General features: G+C 48.3%; 1 protein-coding gene across 1 annotated transcript in view; it reads left to right on the forward strand.

The window, feature by feature from the left end:
- The window catches only part of MLH1 (mutL homolog 1), a 44,137-nt gene that overhangs the window by 17,486 nt on the left and 5,489 nt on the right, over window positions 1-21,162 (forward strand). The window contains 10 exon segments of the mRNA XM_030329963.1: window positions 1,993-2,086; window positions 2,911-3,064; window positions 9,165-9,180; window positions 9,183-9,260; window positions 9,263-9,393; window positions 9,395-9,470; window positions 9,473-9,539; window positions 11,122-11,270; window positions 18,454-18,562; window positions 20,455-20,518. Of these exon segments, the coding sequence (XP_030185823.1) occupies window positions 1,993-2,086; window positions 2,911-3,064; window positions 9,165-9,180; window positions 9,183-9,260; window positions 9,263-9,393; window positions 9,395-9,470; window positions 9,473-9,539; window positions 11,122-11,270; window positions 18,454-18,562; window positions 20,455-20,518 (938 nt within the window).

The following is a 21,162-nucleotide window of genomic DNA, read 5'->3' on the forward strand; positions in this document are numbered from 1 at the left end:
TGAGATGCATCATTCCATTTGTTTGGTACTTACCGTTTTTTAAATGTTTATTTATTTTGAGAGTGAGAGAACACATGCAGAGGAGGGGCAGAGAGGGAGAGAGAGAGAATCCCAAGCAGGCTCTGTGCTGTCAGTGCAGAGCCCTACATGGGACTCAATCTCAGTGACCCGTGAGATCCTGACCTGAGCCGAAATCAAGAGTCGGACACTCAACTTACTTAGCTATGCAGGCGCCCCAGCACTTACCATTTTTATCATATAGATCCTTTACCTTTCTTGTTTAAAGCAATTCACAATTACAGTTTTGTTTGCTTGCCATTGAAAATGGTATATTCCTTTGTTCCATTTATAATGATAACCAGCTATAAATGTCCCAGATTATACATGGGTTTTTTTCTGAGAGAAAGACAGTGCATGAGCAGAGGAGGGGCAGAGAGGGAGAGGGAGAGAGAGAATCTTAAGCAGGCTACACACTGTCAGCACAAAGCCCAACTTGGGGCTCAGTCTGATGAGTGTGAGATCATGACCTGAGCTGAAATCAAGACTCAGAAGCTGAGCCACCCAGGTGCCCCTAGATTGTACATGTTTTACAGCAGTTTTCAAAGCCATATAGAACAGCGAAGAGAGAGTCAATATTTCATAGACACGTTCTGTTAAACTGATCTATAATAGTAGGGTTTTTTCCTACTTTATTAAGAAGGACTTAAGCCTGATGTGTAACAAAGTTTGCTTTTATCAAAGCTCAGAAGTATTTTTCATTTGTTTTTCCCAACCATGAAGAATCGCTGCTTTTTAACACATGTGTTGGCTACCGAACAGGCCAGCAGAAATCCGTGTAAGTGCCACGTGCGTAGCTCACGTCTGTGCTTCTGGTGAGCTGTTCACCGCACGGGCTGTGCATCAGTGTTAGCAGCCTGGTCATGATACCAGGTTTCCAGAAGCAGAGAGGTCAGACTTGTAGGTGTATCATCGGGTTATCTCTGCACTGTGTGCTCTCACTCGGGTGGTGGGACAAGGAACACTCCCTCAATGTGTCTCCAGTCCAGAAATCGCAGCAGAGGGACTCTGACCGTCCCCTTTCAGGTGCCCCTACCTGCTCCAGGCCTGTGTGCTCAGGGCACATGTCCCCAAGTACAGCAACACTGTTGAGGGGCTGCAGGGGTGCTGAGCACTCAGAGAAGAACGGTCTCTTCATTGATAAGATCACAGCCTCTCTTCTCATTAGAAATAAAACCACGGGACCTGTCCTCGCGACACCGACCCAGAAGAACAGGTCACCAGCGGGTCACCTGTCGGGGGAGAAAGGAAGGCTGTGTTTTGTGAAAATAGATCTTCCTCTGGTTTTTGTCTTACCTCTCCCATCTTTTGGTGTTTTCCATCCACCCCCTTCCAACCTGCCTCATTTCCTAAATTACCTTAAATGTACATTTAGCTATCCGTACTGCCCGAAGTGTCCAGAAAACTTTCTTGCTCTCATCGCTCAGTTGGGACACCCCACTGTTGGAACACTGCCCCCTACCACACCAGGTACCCGGGCAGAATCGGTTGCTCTCTCCTCCCACCACTTAGCACACACCTCTCTTGTGGTGCTCAGCACTCGGAACTAGAGTTTACCTAGTCACCAGCGTATTGTCTCCTGTGATACCTGCGATAGGCGGCCAGCGTGTTGTGTTGCAGCATGAAGAGTCTGAGAGCCGATGGCTCACTGCCCACTGTGCCCAGCGAGGTAGTCCGCCCGGGCAGACTGAGGGAAGGGAAGCGGGCAGGCCGAATTGACCACCCTCCCGCGTATCTGTGACATGGGTGAGCGGAGAGAGCCCCAAGCCCATAGGGAGACACGGCAACACGTAAAAGCGGCCTTCCTGGAGCCTGCTGTGGCTGTCACTCCCGAAGTGTTCTTCCTGAGTGATTTCATGGCATGGTATGAATGTGCACCCGTTACCTCTCCCTTCAGGACAGTTTTGAGCCAGTTACTTTCCTTTTATTTTCTAGATCGTCTGGTAGAGTCAGCTTCCTTAAGAAAAGCCATTGAAACCGTGTATGCAGCCTATTTGCCCAAAAACACACACCCGTTCCTGTACCTCAGGTAACGTAGCAGCAGACGCCACACCCAAGAGTCACAAGGAGCAAATCCCTTTCTGCCGTCCTCTTAAAAGAGACGGGCTTGCCAGTAGCTCCATCTGAGTGAGTCCCGTGCGCCGCTGGCCAAAGGGTGTTCTGTCCTTTCTCACGGTAAAGGGCACAGTTTTCCTGCATGTGTTCACTCATGCAGCAGAATCTCACTGAACGCCTCCCACATGCCAGCCACTGTGTTGGTGAAACAAAGGTGGGTAACAGGTCTCGTCCCCGAACCAGACGGAAACTGCCCCCTACCTGGCCCCCGTCTTCCTCCCCCAGGGTCCCTCCAGTGCCCTCTACTGACAGAGATTCACATTGTGGTCGCGGAGCACACGATGAAAGCTGGGTTTGGAGCTGGCACAGCCTCTCCACTGACCTTTGTGTTAGATTTTAATGATGGAAAGTTCTCTCGTGTATTCTTGTTTTGATCCTCATAATACCGAGAAGTAAGTAGGGGACAGGTTACTGATGAGAAAACCCATCCAGAGAGGTTAAGCGACTTGCCCCAGGTCACTCAGTAAGAAGTTCCACTAGTTCTGGAAAGATGGTAACAGCTGACGTAGAATTAATGTGCCAGGTCCGTGTGAAGTGCTTTACACAGATTTAATCCCCACTGTACATTGTGTCCATTTTACAAATGAGGAAACTGCAGCAAAGAACGATGATGTCAGTGACCTGGGGCTGCACAGCTGGAGAATCCTGTCGCTCCGGCTTGAGCTTGAAGTTTTGACTACTGTGTCATTTGGCCTTCCCAAGTCTGCTGGGGTAACTATTCTCTTTTCCCCCTGCCAGTTTGGAGATCAGCCCCCAGAACGTGGATGTCAACGTGCACCCCACAAAGCACGAGGTTCACTTCCTACACGAGGACAGCATCCTGGAGCGGGTGCAACAGCACATTGAGAGCAAGCTCCTGGGCTCCAACTCGTCCAGGATGTACTTCACCCAGGTGAGGGCGCTCTCCATCCGGCTGTTGCTCTGGTGCCTTCCCCACCTGAACGTGTGCCCTCTCAGACGGGAGAGCCCAGACTTCTGCGTGTTGCTTTAGACTGTCTTTCCAAGGATTGCTTTGGTAGTTTTCCTTTGGTAACATCTCCTGATTTGAACCTAACCACGAAGGTATTAGAATGTTAGTCCTCAGGGTGCCTGGGTGGCTCAGTCGGTTGAGCATCCAACTTCGGCTCAGGTCATGATCTTACAGTTTGTGGGTTCGAGCCCCGTGTCTGGCTCTGTGCTGACAGCTCTGAGCCTGGAGCTGCTCCAGATTCTGTGTCTCCTTCTCTCTCTGTCCCTCCCCGCTCATGCTCTGTCTTTATCTCTCAAAAATAAATAAATGTTAAAAAAAAAAATTTGGAATGTTAGCCCTGGGCCTGGAGTCAGGAGGCCTGCATTTACAGTCTGCCTCTATCTGGCACCTTAGACCGACCCCTTAGGAAAACAGGCTGTCTGAAACAGAATACGGCACCGTTCCGTGCATTCTTCCCTGGGGATGTTCAGGAGGAGGCCGATCCCGCATTCACGGGGCAGAGTGGTGAAGCAGGGGGGCAGCGGAGGAGCAGGGCCCTTAGAGTCAGGCAGGCCTGGGTCACCACTGTGTGACTAACTTCCCCGGTCTCCACGTCTCCCTCAGTAAGGATTGAACTGGCCTTCCCCACATCCGAGGGTGGTTGCAAGCAGTAGGTGAAAGTCTGCAGAGCCTGGCACCGTTTGCCTTCTTGTAATTACTGAGCTTCCCAGTACTTTGGATTCTCAGCTACTCCTGGCTGTCTGGGGCCTCAGTTTTCCCCTCTGTAAAATAAACAGGTGGCTAATACGATGTCCCGTGTCCCTCCCAGTTCTGACATGATGTGATTCCAGGCAGCACGTGGCGAGGGTGTGTTCAGAAGCACAACAGACCCCAGACCTGTAGAAACGGAAACGCTTTCCCGATTAATTATTCTGGGTTCTGCAAGCAGAGAGTGGGCGTCTGCGAGCCTACTTCACAGAAAACTTGTTAAGTCACCAAGCTGGCGAATGCTTCACCCAGGACCCTCCACGGAAAGCACCTGGCTGGGAGATGGCATGGGCACTGCGGTGAGATAAGTGCCGGTGGGGCAGCCCCCCCCGCCCCTGGAGCCCAGACAGAGGGCTGGGCAGAGTCCCCTCAGGTTGCTACCGATGCTACCCGAAAGGTGTGTGTGGCAGGTGGGCAGAAGGAAGTTCTCCCTGGGAACCAGCCCTCAATCTCCTGTGACTCTTGGTGGGCCCCTGGTGCCACGTGAGGCCCACGTCTCGCAGAGGTAACAGACACACAAATCCTCGCAGTGCCATAGTGGCGAGAGCAACGCGCACGCCGTGAGGGTTGGTGCACCTGGCGTGCGTGGGTGAGGCCCTCAGCAGTGTGTGGTACGTGGGAACCATCACTGTTACTTGGTTTATATCTGTGGCTGCCCCCTGGCAACTGTGCACTGAGGACCCCGCCGTGGGCAGGACTCCGTTGGGTGCCAGGGGATGCCCCATAGCCAGTTCCTGCCTCCACAGAGGCGCCCCAGCCTGCTAGAGAGTACATCTCACGAGAGAGGGAAAGAGGGACTCCTGCCCGGACTCGGGCTGTCAGGGAAGGGAAGGGAGGGATGCGGAGGCTGGGATCCGAAGGCTGAGTAGGAATGAGATGGGTGAAGGGGAGGAGGAATGAAAAGAGTTATTTCTGGCTGAAGAAACAGTGAAGAAAAGGCCTGAGGGCCGGGGGGGGGGGGGGGCGGGCGGAGGGCAGGAAGATGCGTGTTTGAGGTTATGGAAGTTCCAGGGTCCAGTGTTTACCCTGCTGCCAGTAGAATCACCTGGGAAACTTAGAAAACACCCTTGCCTGGGTCTTCTCCAGACTAAGAGCTCAGTCTCAAGGTGGCACATCAGTAGGTTGACAGCTTTCCCAGGTGCTGTCATGTGCAGCCAGGGTGGAGCCCAAGCGTGGGCCCGTTGGGGAGCTGGCCGAGGGGAGAGGAGGCTGCAGAGGTCCCCCCACGTAGACATTTCTGTTGGCATGTTAAGGAGCTTATGCTGAGGTCTGATGTGCCATTTTATGAAGAATCCTGTGGTCGTAGTGGGGCAGGGATTGCGGGGGAGCACGATGGAGACCCGCAGCTGTCTGGGAGAAGCAGAGGAGGGTCTGGGCAGAGGAAGAGGAGGTCGCTCCACTCACAGAGGGTTGAAGATCTGGAACTGCCGGGACCCGGACAGGGCTTGGCTGGGGGTGGGGCGGGGGGGGAGCAGGGGGACGGGCTCAAAGCAGGCCACGAAGATGAGGAGCACGCTGGCCGGGCCAGAGGGGCCACCCCTCGCTCTGTCCCAGCCGAGATCCAAGGAAGGGATCTGCCAGAGGTCCCGGGCTGTGTCTGTGACCGCACTGGGAAAAGAACTCCTCTTCCTCCTGGCCTTATTTTGCAGGAGTCAGATTCATTTAGTGGGCTTACGTTGTATTTTCCAGTAAGTAGATTTCTGACCAGTGTGTCTTCAGAAGGAAAGTGATTTCTGGATCAGACGGCCTGCCTCTGCTGGTGCGGTGGCACAGGCCTCGGAGCATTGCTGTGTGTGGTGGGGTCCCAGCCCAGAGCTGCCCCACTCCTAGAGGGGAATCAGAATCCTTTGTCTCCTGCTTGGCATCTGTGCCTTGCACAACACTGCCCAGGGCCTACAGCACAAGCCCTGGTTTGCAACGAAACCATTTGGTATGGAAATCACAAACCCCAGGGGCTCTTGGGCTTGTTCCGACTCCATCAAGGTATTTCACTTTTCTGGACTTTAAAATTACTGTCTGCGAAGTATTTATGTTAATTTCCACTCCTATGGATATTACACGAGCAAATGAAGCAAATGCAGTTGAAACTCAGACAGGGCGGGGGTTGGGGTGCCGACCCCCTGTGCAGTTACAAATCTGTGTATAAGATTTGACTCCCCAAAGCCTTTAACTACTAGTAGCCTAGTGATGACTGGAACCTTACCGATAACGTAAACAGTCATTTAACACGTATTTTATGTATGTGTTACATACTGTATTCTTACGATAAAGTAAGCTAGAAAAAAGAAACTCAGGTTTTTAAGAAAATCATAAGGAAGAGAAAATACACTTATAATACTGTACTGTAAAAAACCTGCATGAGGGGCGCCTGGGTGGCGCAGTCGGTTAAGCGTCCGACTTCAGCCAGGTCACGACCTCGCGGTCCGTGAGTTCGAGCCCCGCGTCAGGCTCTGGGCTGGTGGCTCAGAGCCTGGAGCCTGTTTCCGATTCTGTGTCTCCCTCTCTCTCTGCCCCTCCCCCGTTCATGCTCTGTCTCTCTCTGTCCCAAAAAAAAAAATAAACGTTGAAAAAAAAAAATTTTAAAAACCTGCATGTAAGCAGACCCGTGGCGTTCAGATCTGCTCTGTTCAAGGGTCAACTGCATTTACTTCATTTTCCTGTGTGTGTTGCAAAGGTTTTATATTGTCCATGAAGAAAGGTTTTTTGGGGTTTTTTTGTTTTTTTTGAGCAGAGTTGCTACTTTATTTGACTTTTTATTATCTAATTCGTCGAATATTTCTAAGTATACATGGAAGTGGATAATACACAAATTATCCACGAACGTATCACCCAACTTCAACAACCCAACATTTTGCCATATTTGTTTTCTCTCTCCCTCTCTGGCTTGGGGGGTGGGGAAAAGAATATTTTTTAATATATTTTTTTTAATGTTTATTTACTTTTGAGAGAGAGAGAGAGACAGGCACGAGCAAGGGAGGGGCAGAGAGAGAGGGAGACACAGAATCCGAAACAGGCTCCAGGCTCTGAGCTGTCAGCACAGAGCCTGATGTGGGGTTTGAACTCACGAACCGCAAGACCATGATCTGAGCCTAAGTCGGCTGCTTTAACCGACTGAGCCACCCAGGCGCCCCAGGGGAAAGAGTACCTTAAAGCACATTCCATGCATTTACTTTTTTCCCTAGTACTTCGTTATGCGTTTAAAAAAATTTTAAATATTTTTTCCTTATATAATCACAGTGTTCTTTTATACATAACAATGATAATAATGTCATTTAATATCCAGTCCATATTCAGATATCCCAATTGTCCAAAAAAGATCCTTTTATAAAGTAGCTTTGTTCAAATCTGTATCCATTTAAGTTCCATTGTATTTAGTTGATCTGTCTTTAAATCTCTTTTACATCTCTTTGAAAGTAGAAAATCCCTGTACAATCTTTTGTTGTTCCTATTAGCTTATTCTAAAGGCTTCCTGTGGAATAATGCACATTTTTGTTTGGCTGATTGCTTCTTAGTGTCATTTAACTTGTTCTAATTCTCCACATTTCCTGTAAACTGGGAATTCCTATAAACTAGCATAATTACACTCAGATTTAAAAAGCAGTTTGTGTTTGCCTTGTACTTTTGGTCACATCCCAGCAGAGGCGCATACTGACTTGTTATGCATTTTGGTGATGGGACTCATCAGTGGGTTCAGCTGGTGACAGCCTGTTTCCTTCGTTGTTAAGTTCTCCATGAATATTTAGCTTAATGGTTTCACCATTCATTGATGACCATTACCTGATTCTGTTATTTCACTAGGATTGCAAGATTGATTTTCTCATTTTATCTTTTTTCTACATTACTGAACTGTAATTCTTCTGTATACAAAACTTTCCCTCATTTGTTAGAGCTTTTTGGTTATCCTGAAATACAGTTCATACTAGAAAGTAAGGGTAAATGCTGAATTCTGTCTCTTTAATTATCAATGTGCAGAGGAATGAGTTGGTGTCCTAGCGATCTGCAGTGATGTTTAATGACTTTGTCCTCTCTCACTGTCTCTCTCTCTCTCTCCCTCTTCCTACCCGTTTTTTCTTTTTCTCTTAGTATTTTATCATAACTGCTAACAAAGCTATATAGTTTAATTCCATAGAGTCGTTTTTATTTTGGATGCTCAAATTATCCCATCTTCGACCAACGAAATCCCCTTCAAGCTGATGCTCTTGTCCTTATGACCCAATTCCATTAGTCTTTGATAGTTTCCTTGTTTCTGGCAAGAGAATATGTTGTAGGCTCACTCCGTACTTTCCCAGCCCGAGCTCTGGAATTGGCCATTTCTCCAAGGAAATCTGGTTTATTTTAGTGGGGATGGTATTTAGAGACTATAATCTGGGGCCCAGGGGTCCTTACTGCTGCTGGGTGGTCATGATTTAGTCCTTGCCAGTGGACAGAGTAGGAAATATGTATATTTAAAAATGGGAGAGTGGTTGCCAGGAGCTGGTGAGTAGGGGAGAATGGGGATAAAGTTTCAGTTTGGGTGGATGAACAAGTTCTAGAGATGGATGGTGGTGATGGTTGCACAGTGATGTGATCTACTTAATGCCACAGAGCTACACGCTTGAACATGGTTAAGTGGGAAATTTTGTGTTTATTTTACCACAATAAAAAAGTGAAGTCCTCTTATGGCAGGGAAAAAAAAAAGACAAAAATAGGAGAACTTTACACTAATATTTCTCATTTGAAACCAATTTTAAAATTATAAGGATTTTGTTGAACTTTTGAATTTTTTACTGGAGTATCTGTTGAATTTCAAGTTCTGGTCAGAACTCCTATGTTATAACTACCTCTGTAACGACTTACCTGGTTCTGGCTTCTTTCTCCAGTACTGCTTCACTTTGGGACCAGAACATCTTTTTATTTTATTTAAAGAATTTTTTTTTTTTTTTTTTTTTTTTTTAAAGAATTTTTAAAAGTAATCTCTACACTTTGAGGCTTGAACTCACAACCCAGATCACAAGTGGGCTTGTTCTACCAACTGAGCCAGCCAGGTGCCCCTGGAACCTGGACTTAGTTAGTTCATGTTCTAAATCTTCCCGTTGCTCTTTTTAATATTTTTTTTTTTCTGATAGATCCTACTTTATTGAAACATGTAAGATAGAATACAGTAAGAGTTCAGCATCAAACGTAAAGGGAATCTCAGATTACATAAGTACCACTGAGCTTGAAAGATCTTGGTGGCTAGGAATCTTATTTACTTAAAAAAAGTGTTTTTAATCCGCTACCTTCTTTTTTGACCCAGACTTTACTCCCAGGTCTTGCGGCCCCTCTTGGGAGGTGGTTAAGTCCACAATGGGTGTGCCCCCCTCATCCGCTTCTGGAAGCAGCGACAAGGTCTATGCCACCCGATGGTCCGCACGGATTCGCGGGAAACAGACGCTCGATGCGTCAGGCAGCCTGTGGGCAAGGCTCTGTCCGGTCAGCCTCAGGCCGTGGTCCCAGGCAGAGGGCCTGAGGCTTCCAGCGGCAGGGGCCAGGCAGCAGGATGAGGAAATGCTCGAACTCCCGGAGACTGCTGCAGTGGCTGCCACAACTCAGGGCTTGGAGGGGGTGCAACAGAGGGGACTTCGCAAGCGTCGGAGAAGAGAGGGCCCCCTTCCAGCCCAGGTAACCCCAGGTATGGACTCGGGGGGAGGAGCGGCTCGCCTCTGCTGTTCTCCCTTAAACACTGCTTCTGGCTCGACTCCACGAACCGCTTGCAGCTTCTCTCTGTCTGACTCAGCCTCTGACTCCAGTGGGACAGTGCCTGCCTTTGACCATGGCTTGAGAGTCCCCTCACCCAGTAGTCTGACGAAATATCTTAAATGTCCATTGTTCCAAGCGGGGAGGTTAAACACACATCAGAACAAACAAATCAGAAGATCATCCTTTATTTTTAGTTACTGGATTTGATACCTGCCCCAATAGCAGAGGTGACTAGAGACAATCCTAAAACATCCAGAGGTTCTCCTTCATTCTCACTCCTCTCAGTAAAATTGCATTTTTCCCAGTTCATATTAAGCCCACAGGCTGGCGGTGAGAACGGGAGAAGGGTGGACGGTAACAACAGCTGCATTTAGCTGCGTTCCCAGCGTGCACCCGGTACGCTCTCCAGAGGTGCGGCGCTGGGACCCAGGCGGACATTCCTTACCTGCGGGCTTGGGTGCCTCACCTGGGAACCCAGGTGCTTGCCCAGGGCTGCCCATCGACACCATGGCCGGCCACTAGGACCCCGGTGCTAAGTTGGCCTTTGGATTTGGACGCGTTACTGGACTCCAGTTTGCCCGTTGCCAAGTCGGTCTGGCAAGACCACCTGGAGGGCTGTTTCCAGAGAATATAAGGGTGCCGCCACTTATGGAGAAGATGCCGTGTGGTGGATACTGTATGCACACTCTTAGCAGCCCTGCAGGGCAGGATTATGTTTCCGTTTGTCACCGGGGGAGGTAACACCACCAGCTCTTTACCACACAGCAGTCAAAGACAACTTTTGAAACCAGAATGAAACTGTCACTCCTTAGCTGAAAACCAGCGTTTCCCTTGCACTTGGGTGCATCCACCCTGCCTCCCCGTCAGCCTCCCGCTTTCCCTGTCCCACGGGGTGCTTGGCCACTCCTCTCTGTGGCTGACCTGAACTGCCTGAGCTTCTGCCCTTTGCTCTCGCCGTGCTCTGGGCCTAGGAAGACTCTGCCGTCTTGGCACTCAGGACTTCTATGTCACCTCTTGCCAGAGGCCCTCTCACTGCCCCATCAGTGTGTTACCTTTTTAGTTTTCTTCTTAGTATTTGTTGCTACTTAAAATGAGCTTTTTTTCTGTGTCTTTCTGACTCCCCAGCTGGAAAGTAAGTGTGGTGAGGGCAGTCACCTTGTCTGCCTTGTGCGTGGCTGCCCAGAGCTGGCACTCTAGTGTCTGATAGAGGACTGAACGAGCAAAACTTGGCAAGGTCAGCGCACATGCTCCAGCCCCGCAGCCCACAGGGCGAGTGACCTCCAGAGTCCGGCTATGTGCAGGGCCGGCTGCTGGGGCCGCAGGGTCAGCCGACACACAGTATGCTAGAAACAGACCCATCTTGCTGGCCTGCCACCCGCACAAGGACCCCGCCCAGACGTGCATAGCCAGCACAAGAAGCTGTCCCCTCTTCCAAATGCATACACAAAATTGGCTGACTTAAAAACACCAATTTTAAGAATGGTAATCTCTGGGGTTCCTTATTGTCATCACAGAAAGAGGCCCCGGGAAAGCTCTGATGTGGAAATGGTGGAAGATGATTCCCGGAAGGAAATGACAGCAGCTTGTACTCCCCGGAGAAGGATCATCAGCCTCACCAGTGTCCTGAGCCTCCAGGAAGAAATTAATGAGCGGGGACATGAGAGTACGTAAGTGCCAAGGTCTGTCGGGTCTCCGAGGGCCAGAACGTGAAGGTTTTGGAAGTGCAGGAAGTATTTATGTCAGGGTGGCCACCGCAGTGTGCCAAGCAGACCTCCCTTTATTAACCTGCAGCAGCAGCTTACAGATGATTTTCAACTGGTAGGGAAGGGAAAAGTAGTCTTTGGTTTTAATTATAATCATCGGTATTCTCATTAAACCCAGCAGTCAGAGTAAGGCAGTCATTGAAACTATCTTCAGTTTGTTTCTTAGCCCTATTAAAGCAAGATCCTTTAATCTTAAGCCTCGCTGGGACGTGCTCTTGCCGAAGCACACGGCTTTGCAGGGCTCTGAGTGGATATCCTGGCCCTACCCGCTTCTGTGTGTTGACCTTAAAGTTGTGACTTAACCTTGCTGTGCCTCAGGTTTCCTCATCTGTAAAATGAGATCAGTTTTACCCTGAAGATGATTGTGTTGGTTAGAGATAAAATGTAAGTAAAAGACTTGCTACACAGTAAAGAGTCAGTAGATACTTTTATATCCTGAAGATAAAGACGTAAGTCAACATCATCTTCCTCAGAAATAGCTTTTCATAATCCTTGAGTATAGAAGCTCCATTTTGGTCCCTGTTACTTCAAAACTAACTAATGTGGTTTAGGAATTAAAGGGGGCTAGTGCCCTCCTGGGCGTGAACTGACCAGGGAGGGATTGAGGAGCGTAACAGCGGCCCCACCAAAGAGCTGTCACCACCTAATGAGTCAGTCGTGCTTCAAGTGTAGACGACCCGGCTCCGGGCTCCAGACGGCAGGTCTGCACTGCAGGCCACACGGTTCAGCCATGGCCTTCCATTTTTCGCGTGCAACTCATTTCTTGATTAGAGCAGTCACATTTCAACACTGTGTCTTAAAATAGGACAACCTGGATTAACTCATAACGTCCTGAGTGGCCGAGGTGAATTTAGCACTTTCCACACTAATCCTCAACCTTCTAAAGCGGCTGCCATGACTCAGCGGCCCCTTCCATTTTTCTCTGTCTCGGTCATCCCCTGTGTGAACAAATTCAGGAAGGCCTCCATTTGCCTTGCCGTGTTCTCTCTTTTCTTTGCACTCTGGCCCTTCGTCCGCACGTGGGCAAAGACATAGGTGTCTCCACACACGGCAAGAGTAAACGCCTCCTGTGACTGAGGTCCTGCCAGCTGCAGGAGTAGTTGCCAGTTGGCTTCTGGCTTTTGTTCCGTGAAGATTTGTTCTGGTTGCTCTTCCGTTCTTGGCTTTCAAGCTGGGGACTTTCACAGCCGTTTAAAATAATGTAAGAGCGGTGGGCTGTTAGCTTGATTTATTAGCAGGCTTGCTCACAGTAGTTTCATTGACGGCCTCCCTCCGACTTGGAATTGACTGAGTCTTCCTTGAGGCTTTGTCTCCCTCGTGCAAAGCAAGCTACTTAAAGTTCAGGTTTCGAGAAACTTCTGACTGGTTGCAAACTATTTTTGGTGCAGCGTCAAGCTAACCTGCATCACGTTGGATCAGGTGTAGCGTCCGTCGCTGAGGCTCAGTTGATGAATCTAGATGTTCTCGAATTGCGTCTTTGTACGCGTTATGTCATTGAACTAGAATCGCCCTGTGAGAGCAGCTGCTGTTAGGTGTTTTGAAGATGGGGACGTGGAATGGGAGATGGAGAGGACAGATGAGTTGGAACATCGCGGCAGTCAGAAACAGGCCCAGGGACACGCCTTGGTGAGGGCGGGTCGTGACTGGCACGGCCTGCGCACGAGGTGGCCGGCCCGGGATTCAGATGCTAAACAGTCACCTTGCCTGTGTGGGCAGGTGCACCTTGTGATCCCATCCCGCATCTGAGGCTGGTTTTTCAGATGCGCCGGGGAGGGGCTTACAGGAGGAGTCAGTGCCCGTGGTCTGGGAGTGGAGGGAGCCGGAAGCGCGCTGCTGGAGCCCCTCGGAAATTTGTTCACCTTTTTGGGGCATCGTTTTCATGCTCTGCAACAGCCTTCCTGGGCCCTAGTGATGAACACCTAGGATACCGTGTGTGGGCCTCGTCAGCGCCAGCCCGCGTCCAAGGGGAAGGACCTCTGCCTTGGTCTTGCCCGCTGGCGTGTGGTTTACACCCCCACAGCCCCAGGTGCGGGAAGCTGCTGGTCTTTGAGGTGAATGCTGTACCGGGATTTCCCTGAAGCTCGGATTTGGTGAGGTGGGCCACCGGCCTCAGCAGACCAACAGCCTGACTGCTCCCCCGCAGAGGCTGGCTGTGCCCCTAACCCAGGAAAGGAGTACGGGATACCCTCCTTGTAGCGACATCCTTAGTTGTGCTTATTGGTGTGATTATTCGATCTACGAATAATCTGCAATACGCGATCGTGTTGTCTGTGCAGGGATCGCGTCTCTCGCACTCCCCGCCTCCCTGTTGGTGTCCACAGAGTGCCTGGTGGGTGGACTCAGGATTGAGGGGAGTGGCCCGGGAGGTGCATCTTTATCGTGAAGGATGTCAGAGTTGAACACTCAGACAACTCTCTTGAGTCTCCTGGATTTCCCCACTCCGGTGGGGCACACTTTCAGTCAAGAAATGAGGTTAAATTTTGGCCCAGTTTCCAGTTAACTGGATGCTGCATGGAATTAGGCTCATCTCAGATTAGTAATGACTAAACCTACCGCTAGTGCTGTAATTTTGATCTGTTAATTTATGAGGATAAGGAATGTCGTAATGTCTTTTGCTGTCATTTGAATGTAAAATGTGCTTCACTTTTATCCACAGTTCACTTTCTTGATCTTGGCGAACAGTCCTGGGTCTAAATGTTCCATACTTTTACATGGCCTGTCCCCAGATGATAGTTTCTTTCGGTACAGGAAATCAGCTTGGCAGACATTTGTCAAGTATCTTCTCCGCACAGATGCTCGATGCCAAGCCCTGAGGCAGAAAGTGAGGTGAGTGGCCTTGACCCCGGCCCTACAGGACACCAGGGTGTTGTGGGGAGTGTTTAGTAAGTAACCGGCTACCACCTAAGGTAAGGCAAAAGATACTCTGTCACAGATAGAAGGCCACGTCAGCCGAGCCCAGGGAGAGACCAGCCTGGGAGAGCTTCTGGCCATCTCCGACAGCGGCCACAGGCTGGGCACCCGTTGGCTTCTGGAAGGCGGGCCTGCAGGGCGCCGAGCTTCTGCTCTGCAGATGGCCGCTCAGAAGTAGAGGACTGCTCGCGCTTCCATCGGGTTTGGCTTTACTTGCTGCTTCTCGGAAAAACACACTGAGACCCAGAGCCTCCATCGAGCACTCAGATGTGTGGTTTGGCCTTGAAGCGCAGAGGGATCGTGTCCGTTTTGCTGCCGGCAGAATGGCAGGGAAATGCCCGCGGACTAACAAGGCTGTGGAGATATTTAGAGGAAGCGTGGAATCGAGGTGCTCGAGGTCCAGCTAAGAGGTGGTGAAGAGGGCCGAGCAGCCTCAGGAAGCCCAGGGAAGAAGAGTCCCATCTGCATGAAGGAGCACCTGTGGGGGCCCCACGCAGACGCCAGCAGACCCCTCCTGCCTTCCCCGCCCAGGGTGCAGGGCCGCGCCTCAGTAGCCGGGATGCGCCAGAGGGTTCCATGAGAAATCTGTGTGGAAAAATCTCTGACCCTTTTTTTAGTGGATTACACTGCTTTTCTTTCCTCCAGTGCCTCATTATTCAAGATTATTTGATGTTCTCCAGCTTTTAAAATAATCATTTCCCGCCTACGCAGAACATCCCGTAGAGACATTGAGTTTCCAGTGGTAACAGAGGGGAATGCTTCATTCCACAAATGAAGGGGGAAAAAAGCCTCTTCTTACTGGGGGTTGGGGGGACAGAGAGTATTACAGAACTTATGTAACAATATGAGAATTCACTTGTGGTGCCCAAGCTTAAACAGAAAAGTGCTGTATAGTGAAAACATGATATACAGGCTTATTGCTGTCCCCAGACCCTTTTCTGTGGTTTCCAAACCGCTTTCCCCCATTCCCCTCTTGGTGGTGGTATTTTTTGCTCTTCCATTTAAAACGCGCGCGCGTACACACACACACACTCTGGTAAATACAAAATCAAATTTATAAAATATTTACATAGGACCTATAGAAGAAAACATGTGAACATCTGCTGAAGAGAGAGCATTGCTGATCACCTTTGAATCTCTTAGGTGCTTCTTCCCTAATCCACCCCCTTCCCTTTCCCTTAAAGGTAACCACTTTCCTAAATTTTGTGATTGTTATTTCTTTTCTTTATAATCTATTTTTACCACCCCTATTTGTAGCCCTAAAAAATTTGTTTAGCCTGCAAGTTTTAAATTTTACATAACTGGGGGCGCCTGGGTGGTGCAGTCAGTTAAGCGTCCGACTTCAGCCAGGTCACGATCTCGCGGTCCGTGAGTTCGAGCCCCGCGTCGGGCTCTGCCCTGTTGGCTCAGAGCCTGGAGCCTGTTTCCGATTCTGTGTCTCCCTCTCTCTCTGCCCCTCCCCCGTTCATGCTCTGTCTCTCTCTATCCAAAAATAAATAAACGTTAAAAAAAAAATTTTTTTTTTAAATTTTACATAAATGGAATCATACTGTGGTTTTTTTGCTACATATATATGTATGTATCTACGCATACGTTCCTAGGATTCGTCCATTTTATTACATATAGCTCTGGTTTACTTTTTTTATGTAATAGTTTCCACTTAGTGACTATTACTGCACGTTTGTTCATTCACTCTGCTGTCGAGGGACATTAGAGACTCACATGGCCTCATCCCTGCTTCCTCATATTCCACCCCACTCTTGGACACAGGAGATTCAAGAGCTTGGCACGCAGGTTTGGAAGCTTGCTATGGGTATATATGTAGGAGAGCTACTCCTGGGTCATAAGATGATAAATTGTTTTTCAGAAGGGTCGGATAAATGTACACATTGTTGGTCCCACCAACGATGTACAGAAGTTGGATTTGTTCTGCTTTCTCTCCAGCATTTGATCCTGTCAGACTTTTTACCAGTTTAGTGTTTGTGAAATGGTAGCTAATGGTAGTTTTAATTGCATCTCTGTGAGTACTAATAAATTAAAGTATGTTTCCCCTTAAGTGCCTGTTCAAGTTTTTGCCCATTTTTCTGTTGGGTTTTGGCCTTTTCGAACTGATTTGAGGAGTTCTTCATATATTCCAGATGGTAATCCATTACATGAAACATCTTCTCCCAGTTTAGGACTCATCCATGTTTTCTTAAACAAACACTTGTTTCATGAACAGAAATTCTTAGATTTAACATAGGCAGATTTTATGAATCGTTCTTTACAGACTGGCTTTTTAAATCTTATTTAGAAGATCCTTGCCAACTCTGGGATAATTAAAGATACACTCTTACATTGCCTCCTAAAATGCTTTGTGTAAATCCCTAGTCCTCCTGGAATTTGTCTTTGGTGGACAGTGTTAGATTCATGGTTTTCATGTGGATAGCATATTGTTCCATAATATGTTACTGCTTGTTTGGAATTAGCAAATATTATTTGCTCATAATTCTTTCCCTGAGATCTTTCATGGTCTACCTGAAGCACATCCTTTGGTGAGGTCTTGGGTGGCAAACTGAGTTTTTTTTGGTCCAGTTCATCCGCATTTTGAAAAGTGTTTTTGCTGGTTTTAAAATTCCAGATTGGCAATTGAAATTGCCAGTTGGCAAAGAAATTACCTTTTCTTAATGCATTGAAGGTGTTCTATCATTTTTCAGCTTCCACTGTTGCTGCAAATCCAGCTATCGGTGTTATATTTTATTACTTTGTGGGTAGTCTCTGAGTGCTTTTGTCTCTGAGTGCTTTTAAGCACTCTTTTTTTTTTTTTTCTTTAATGTTTTATTTTGAGAGAGAGAGGGCACAAGCAGGGGAGGGGCAGAGAGAGAGGGGGAGGCAGAATCCCAAGCAATTCCACACTGGCAGCACAGAGCCTGACTTGGGGTTTGAACTCAGGAACCATGAGATCATGACCTGAGCCAGATCAAGAGTCAGACATTTAACCGACTGAGCCACCCACATGCCCCTTAGGTCTCTTCTTTAGTGTCCTGCAGTATCTCTGTGCACCAAATGTGGGTTTTGTTGGGCCTCCTGGAGCTGAGGCTTGGTGTCTTATGTCACTTCTGAGATAGTCTCTGATATCTTTGTCTTCAAAGTCAGCAAATATTGTCTCTCCCCGTGCCCTCTGCCCCTTCCGGAACGCGAGTTACGTATTATCCTCCATGTTACATAAGCTGTTCCCCATAGTTTTCATCTCTTTGTCTCTCTATGCTGCATTCTGGATAATTTATTTAGACCTACATTCCAGTTAATTACCTTGCCAGCTTTGTCTAATCTGTTGTGAAGTCCGTCTTGATTTTTAATTTCAATTATTATTTTTCATTTTAGAAATTTGAGTTCTTTTGGAAATCTTGATCATTTCTGATAGTCTCCTGCTACTTATCCATTATTTTAATCCCTCTTAAGTGTACTGAACATACATATTTTCTCTTTTCTGCTGGTATTTCCAGCCTCTGAGCCTTTGCAGAGGTCATGCGGTTTCTTCTGGATTCTAATTCTTGGTGCATTCTTTGTGTGTTTTGTAATTTTTTGACTGCTAGTTCCTGGTATTTTATCTGTGGGGGATTATTTGAAGCCTGGATTGAAACAGAGAGTTTGCATTTGATTCTATCAGGGACCTGGAGGAACAGTCAGCCCCGAATCACGTCAAGCTATAATCTCCATACAAGGTTTTAGGCGACGCGCTCATCGGGGTTATAGATTCTCAGGGCTGTGATGTTTTTCTTTGCTCCCAACACCCAGACTTGAGGTGGGTAGAGTTTTGCCCACTGCCCTTGGAGGGCACGGGACACAGTATTTCTTCTCTTTGGCTGGAAGGTGCAGCTTCACGTGCCAGGGAAGAGGTGAGCCTCCCCATTTCAAACCAGTCCTAGATTTTTATTTTTCTTTTTCTCCCCGTCAGAGCCTGCAAAGTCTAGCATTCGTGATTCCTGAGCTTCCTCTGGTGCCTTTGGGTGAACCTGGCTTCACGCCTCACAGTACTTCTCTGGCTCCTTGCTTTGCCTTAGGTTGTGATCTTCGAGTATTCCTTCGTCCTTGGGCAGCTTTTTGTTGCGTCGTCGTCTCTAGTCCTGGTGCTTGGTGTGTTGGGCTGCAGAGGGTCAGATATCATTACGTAACCTGCTTTTTGTCTTTCAGCTCTCCGAGAGATGTTGCACAACCACTCCTTCGTGGGCTGCGTGAATCCTCAGTGGGCCTTGGCACAGCATCAGACCAAGCTATACCTTCTCAACACCACCAAACTTAGGTAAATGAGTGAGTGTGTGAGGAAAGCAGGGCCGCTACAAGGAAGGTCTTGCAGGCACAGGCACAAAAGGCATGAGGTGTTTGGAAAGGTCCAGGCGGATAATGGTTTCAAATCCAGGCTCAGCCATTTACCATTTATGTGACCGGGACAAGGTACTTTCCTAAACTGTGTCTCAGATTTCCCATCTGCAGATTTGGAAATCACTACTTAACTTGCAGGGTTTTGTGAGGATGGGAAATGACAGGAGAAGCCTAATGTTTGGAAGCTTCTTGGAGCTCAGTAAATGTTGGCCCCAGTGAACCAGGTGTTTAGGGCTTGGTGCTGGTGAATTCTAGCATCTGCTGTGTGCAGCGGGGTACTGTGGGACGCGAGAGAAAGAAGACCTGAGGCCCCCTTTCCTCCTCCGCGAGCACAGCCAAGGCTTACCCTCGCCACCGCACCCGCCTGTGGGGCTGACGAGCACAGAAAGGTGGTCACAGCAGTGCCATTTGCTCTGCACGTAGCCGGCAACATTTCTGTTGATTGTTTCCACAGAGCTTGGTGGGTGAGCTCCTAGTGAGTCTAGAAGCTGTATTAAGTATCTCCTCGAGTAGGCGGCACAGAGGGGAGGGTGCTGCCGCCCTACACCTACGAGACCTCGCTTGTCCCCGTGGGGCCCCTGCCCACTGCGCCCCGCGGTGGCCTCAGCCTCTGGAGCCTGTGAGCGGGGCGGCCACTGGACGTTGCTTGGGGGCGGCACACCGGTCAAGACCAATTTGATCTCCCTCACCTAGAAACTGCCCCCGTGCAGCCGACTGTTGGCTCGTACGTCTCTTTGGCTAAGAACTCACTCCTCCTACGCCCTTTTGGTGCGGCTCTGTCCGAGGTCCATGGTCTTTGCTTCGAGGATCCTTTGGCTTGTCCGGTGAGCGGTCTCTTACTAATGTGCTAGGAATTCGCCTGCCCTTCTTCCTGCTTTTCCAGCGTGTGTGAGTGCATTTCCAAGGCTCCATCCAAATCACGGTTGTGGTCAGGGTCTTTCACTTCACAAACAGAAATCCAGGCCAGTCCTAGAATTTCAGCCAGTAATGAATGTGAATGGTTTCCCCAATTGAGAACCAGGTTCAGCGTGCGGTGTCTGGGTTCAGCTCCTTCCTCTTCCACCTTATTAACTCTGACCTGGGACAAGTCAGGTACTTACTGGGTGCCTCGGTTTCCCCACTAGAATGCGAGTGTACTGGATGCTTTGTCTGCTTTGACTGATAATGAAAAAGAAGTCTTTAACAGCCTGTGTGGTTCGGATTGCTTAAGAACTATAAAGTGCCATTTATTTCAGTGCTGTGGTTGTGTAAGGGGTTCAGTGTATTGTGTACTTTTCCGCCTGCTTCTGGAATGTCGCCAGCCAGCGCATCATCCTACACCATAACACCAGGGTGGTCTAATTCTGCCTTGTGTCCACTGGTGATTATTTAGCAAGTGTCCTACCCTCCCTATTCACTCCACACCGTTTTTAATGGTGAATTGTTAAAAAAAAAAAAAAAAAAAGGTTTATAGGATTCTTTGTAAGTGGGGAAAAGGTAAGCAAATAAAAATCCCTTAAATTTCACCTACAGGGCATTCAGGCGCCTCTTGCAGCACCAGGGGGTGGGGACAGAGCATGGGTGACTTAGTCTTAGTGCTCTAAGCTGCATGTGGAGGCCAGAGAGCCAAAGCCGCGGCTGGAGCACGCAGTGGGCCCGGTGCCGTGGAGGGGGAGGAGGTCTCCGTGGACCGCCGAGAAGGCTCCACAGCAGGCGGAAGCGTCCCTTTGACCCATCCGTGTTTCAGGGGTTATTTCTCCCCTTTGTTCTGGCTGCTTGGCTCTCAAGCATGGATTCAGCCTTTCCTTAAAGTCACTTCATTTTTATTTTCAGTGAAGAACTGTTCTACCAGATACTCATTTATGATTTTGCCAATTTTGGTGTTCTGAGGCTGTCGGTAAGTTTATTTCCTGCTTCTCACTTCTGAAAGTTCCAACAGCTGGTCATTTCTGAAAATAGTAGCTCTACCCTAATATCTGATTTGCAGGATGTTAGATTTTTCTAACTGTGCTTAGGACAGTGTCTATGTTGTATGATTTGTAGATGGAAGTGTCTTTAGTTATAAGTTTTATACAAAGCAGAACAATCATTTGGTAGCCAAGCTTAAACACGTGTTTGTTGTTATGTAAGTTAATACATATCTACTTAAGAAAACTTGTAAAGAGATAAAAAATAGAAATAAACATCCTCTAAGGCCCATGACCCAGTACAACCAGCCCCAGCTGACATATCAGGTCATTTCTTGTAAGACTTTTCATTGCTTAATTTTAATTTAGAATTAAAATACTACTATTTATCTATGTAGGTTTATGTCTTCTTTTTAGGGGTGACAAACTCTACAAAAAAAAGCCTTCTGGGATTTTTCTTGGGAGTATCTTTAATTTACAGATCAATTTGGGGAGAAAGTCTTTTGTTAGATTTATCCCTTAGCATCTCACACGCTTCAACACAATTATAGATGGCACGTTAAAAATCTTCCAATTGTTTGTTGCTAGTACATAGAAACACAGGTGTTTTCGTGTGTTGATCTTGTACTTTGCA

Source organism: Lynx canadensis, chromosome C2 (assembly GCF_007474595.2).
Source record: "Lynx canadensis isolate LIC74 chromosome C2, mLynCan4.pri.v2, whole genome shotgun sequence".
In the NCBI taxonomy this organism is placed as follows: domain Eukaryota; kingdom Metazoa; phylum Chordata; class Mammalia; order Carnivora; family Felidae; genus Lynx; species Lynx canadensis.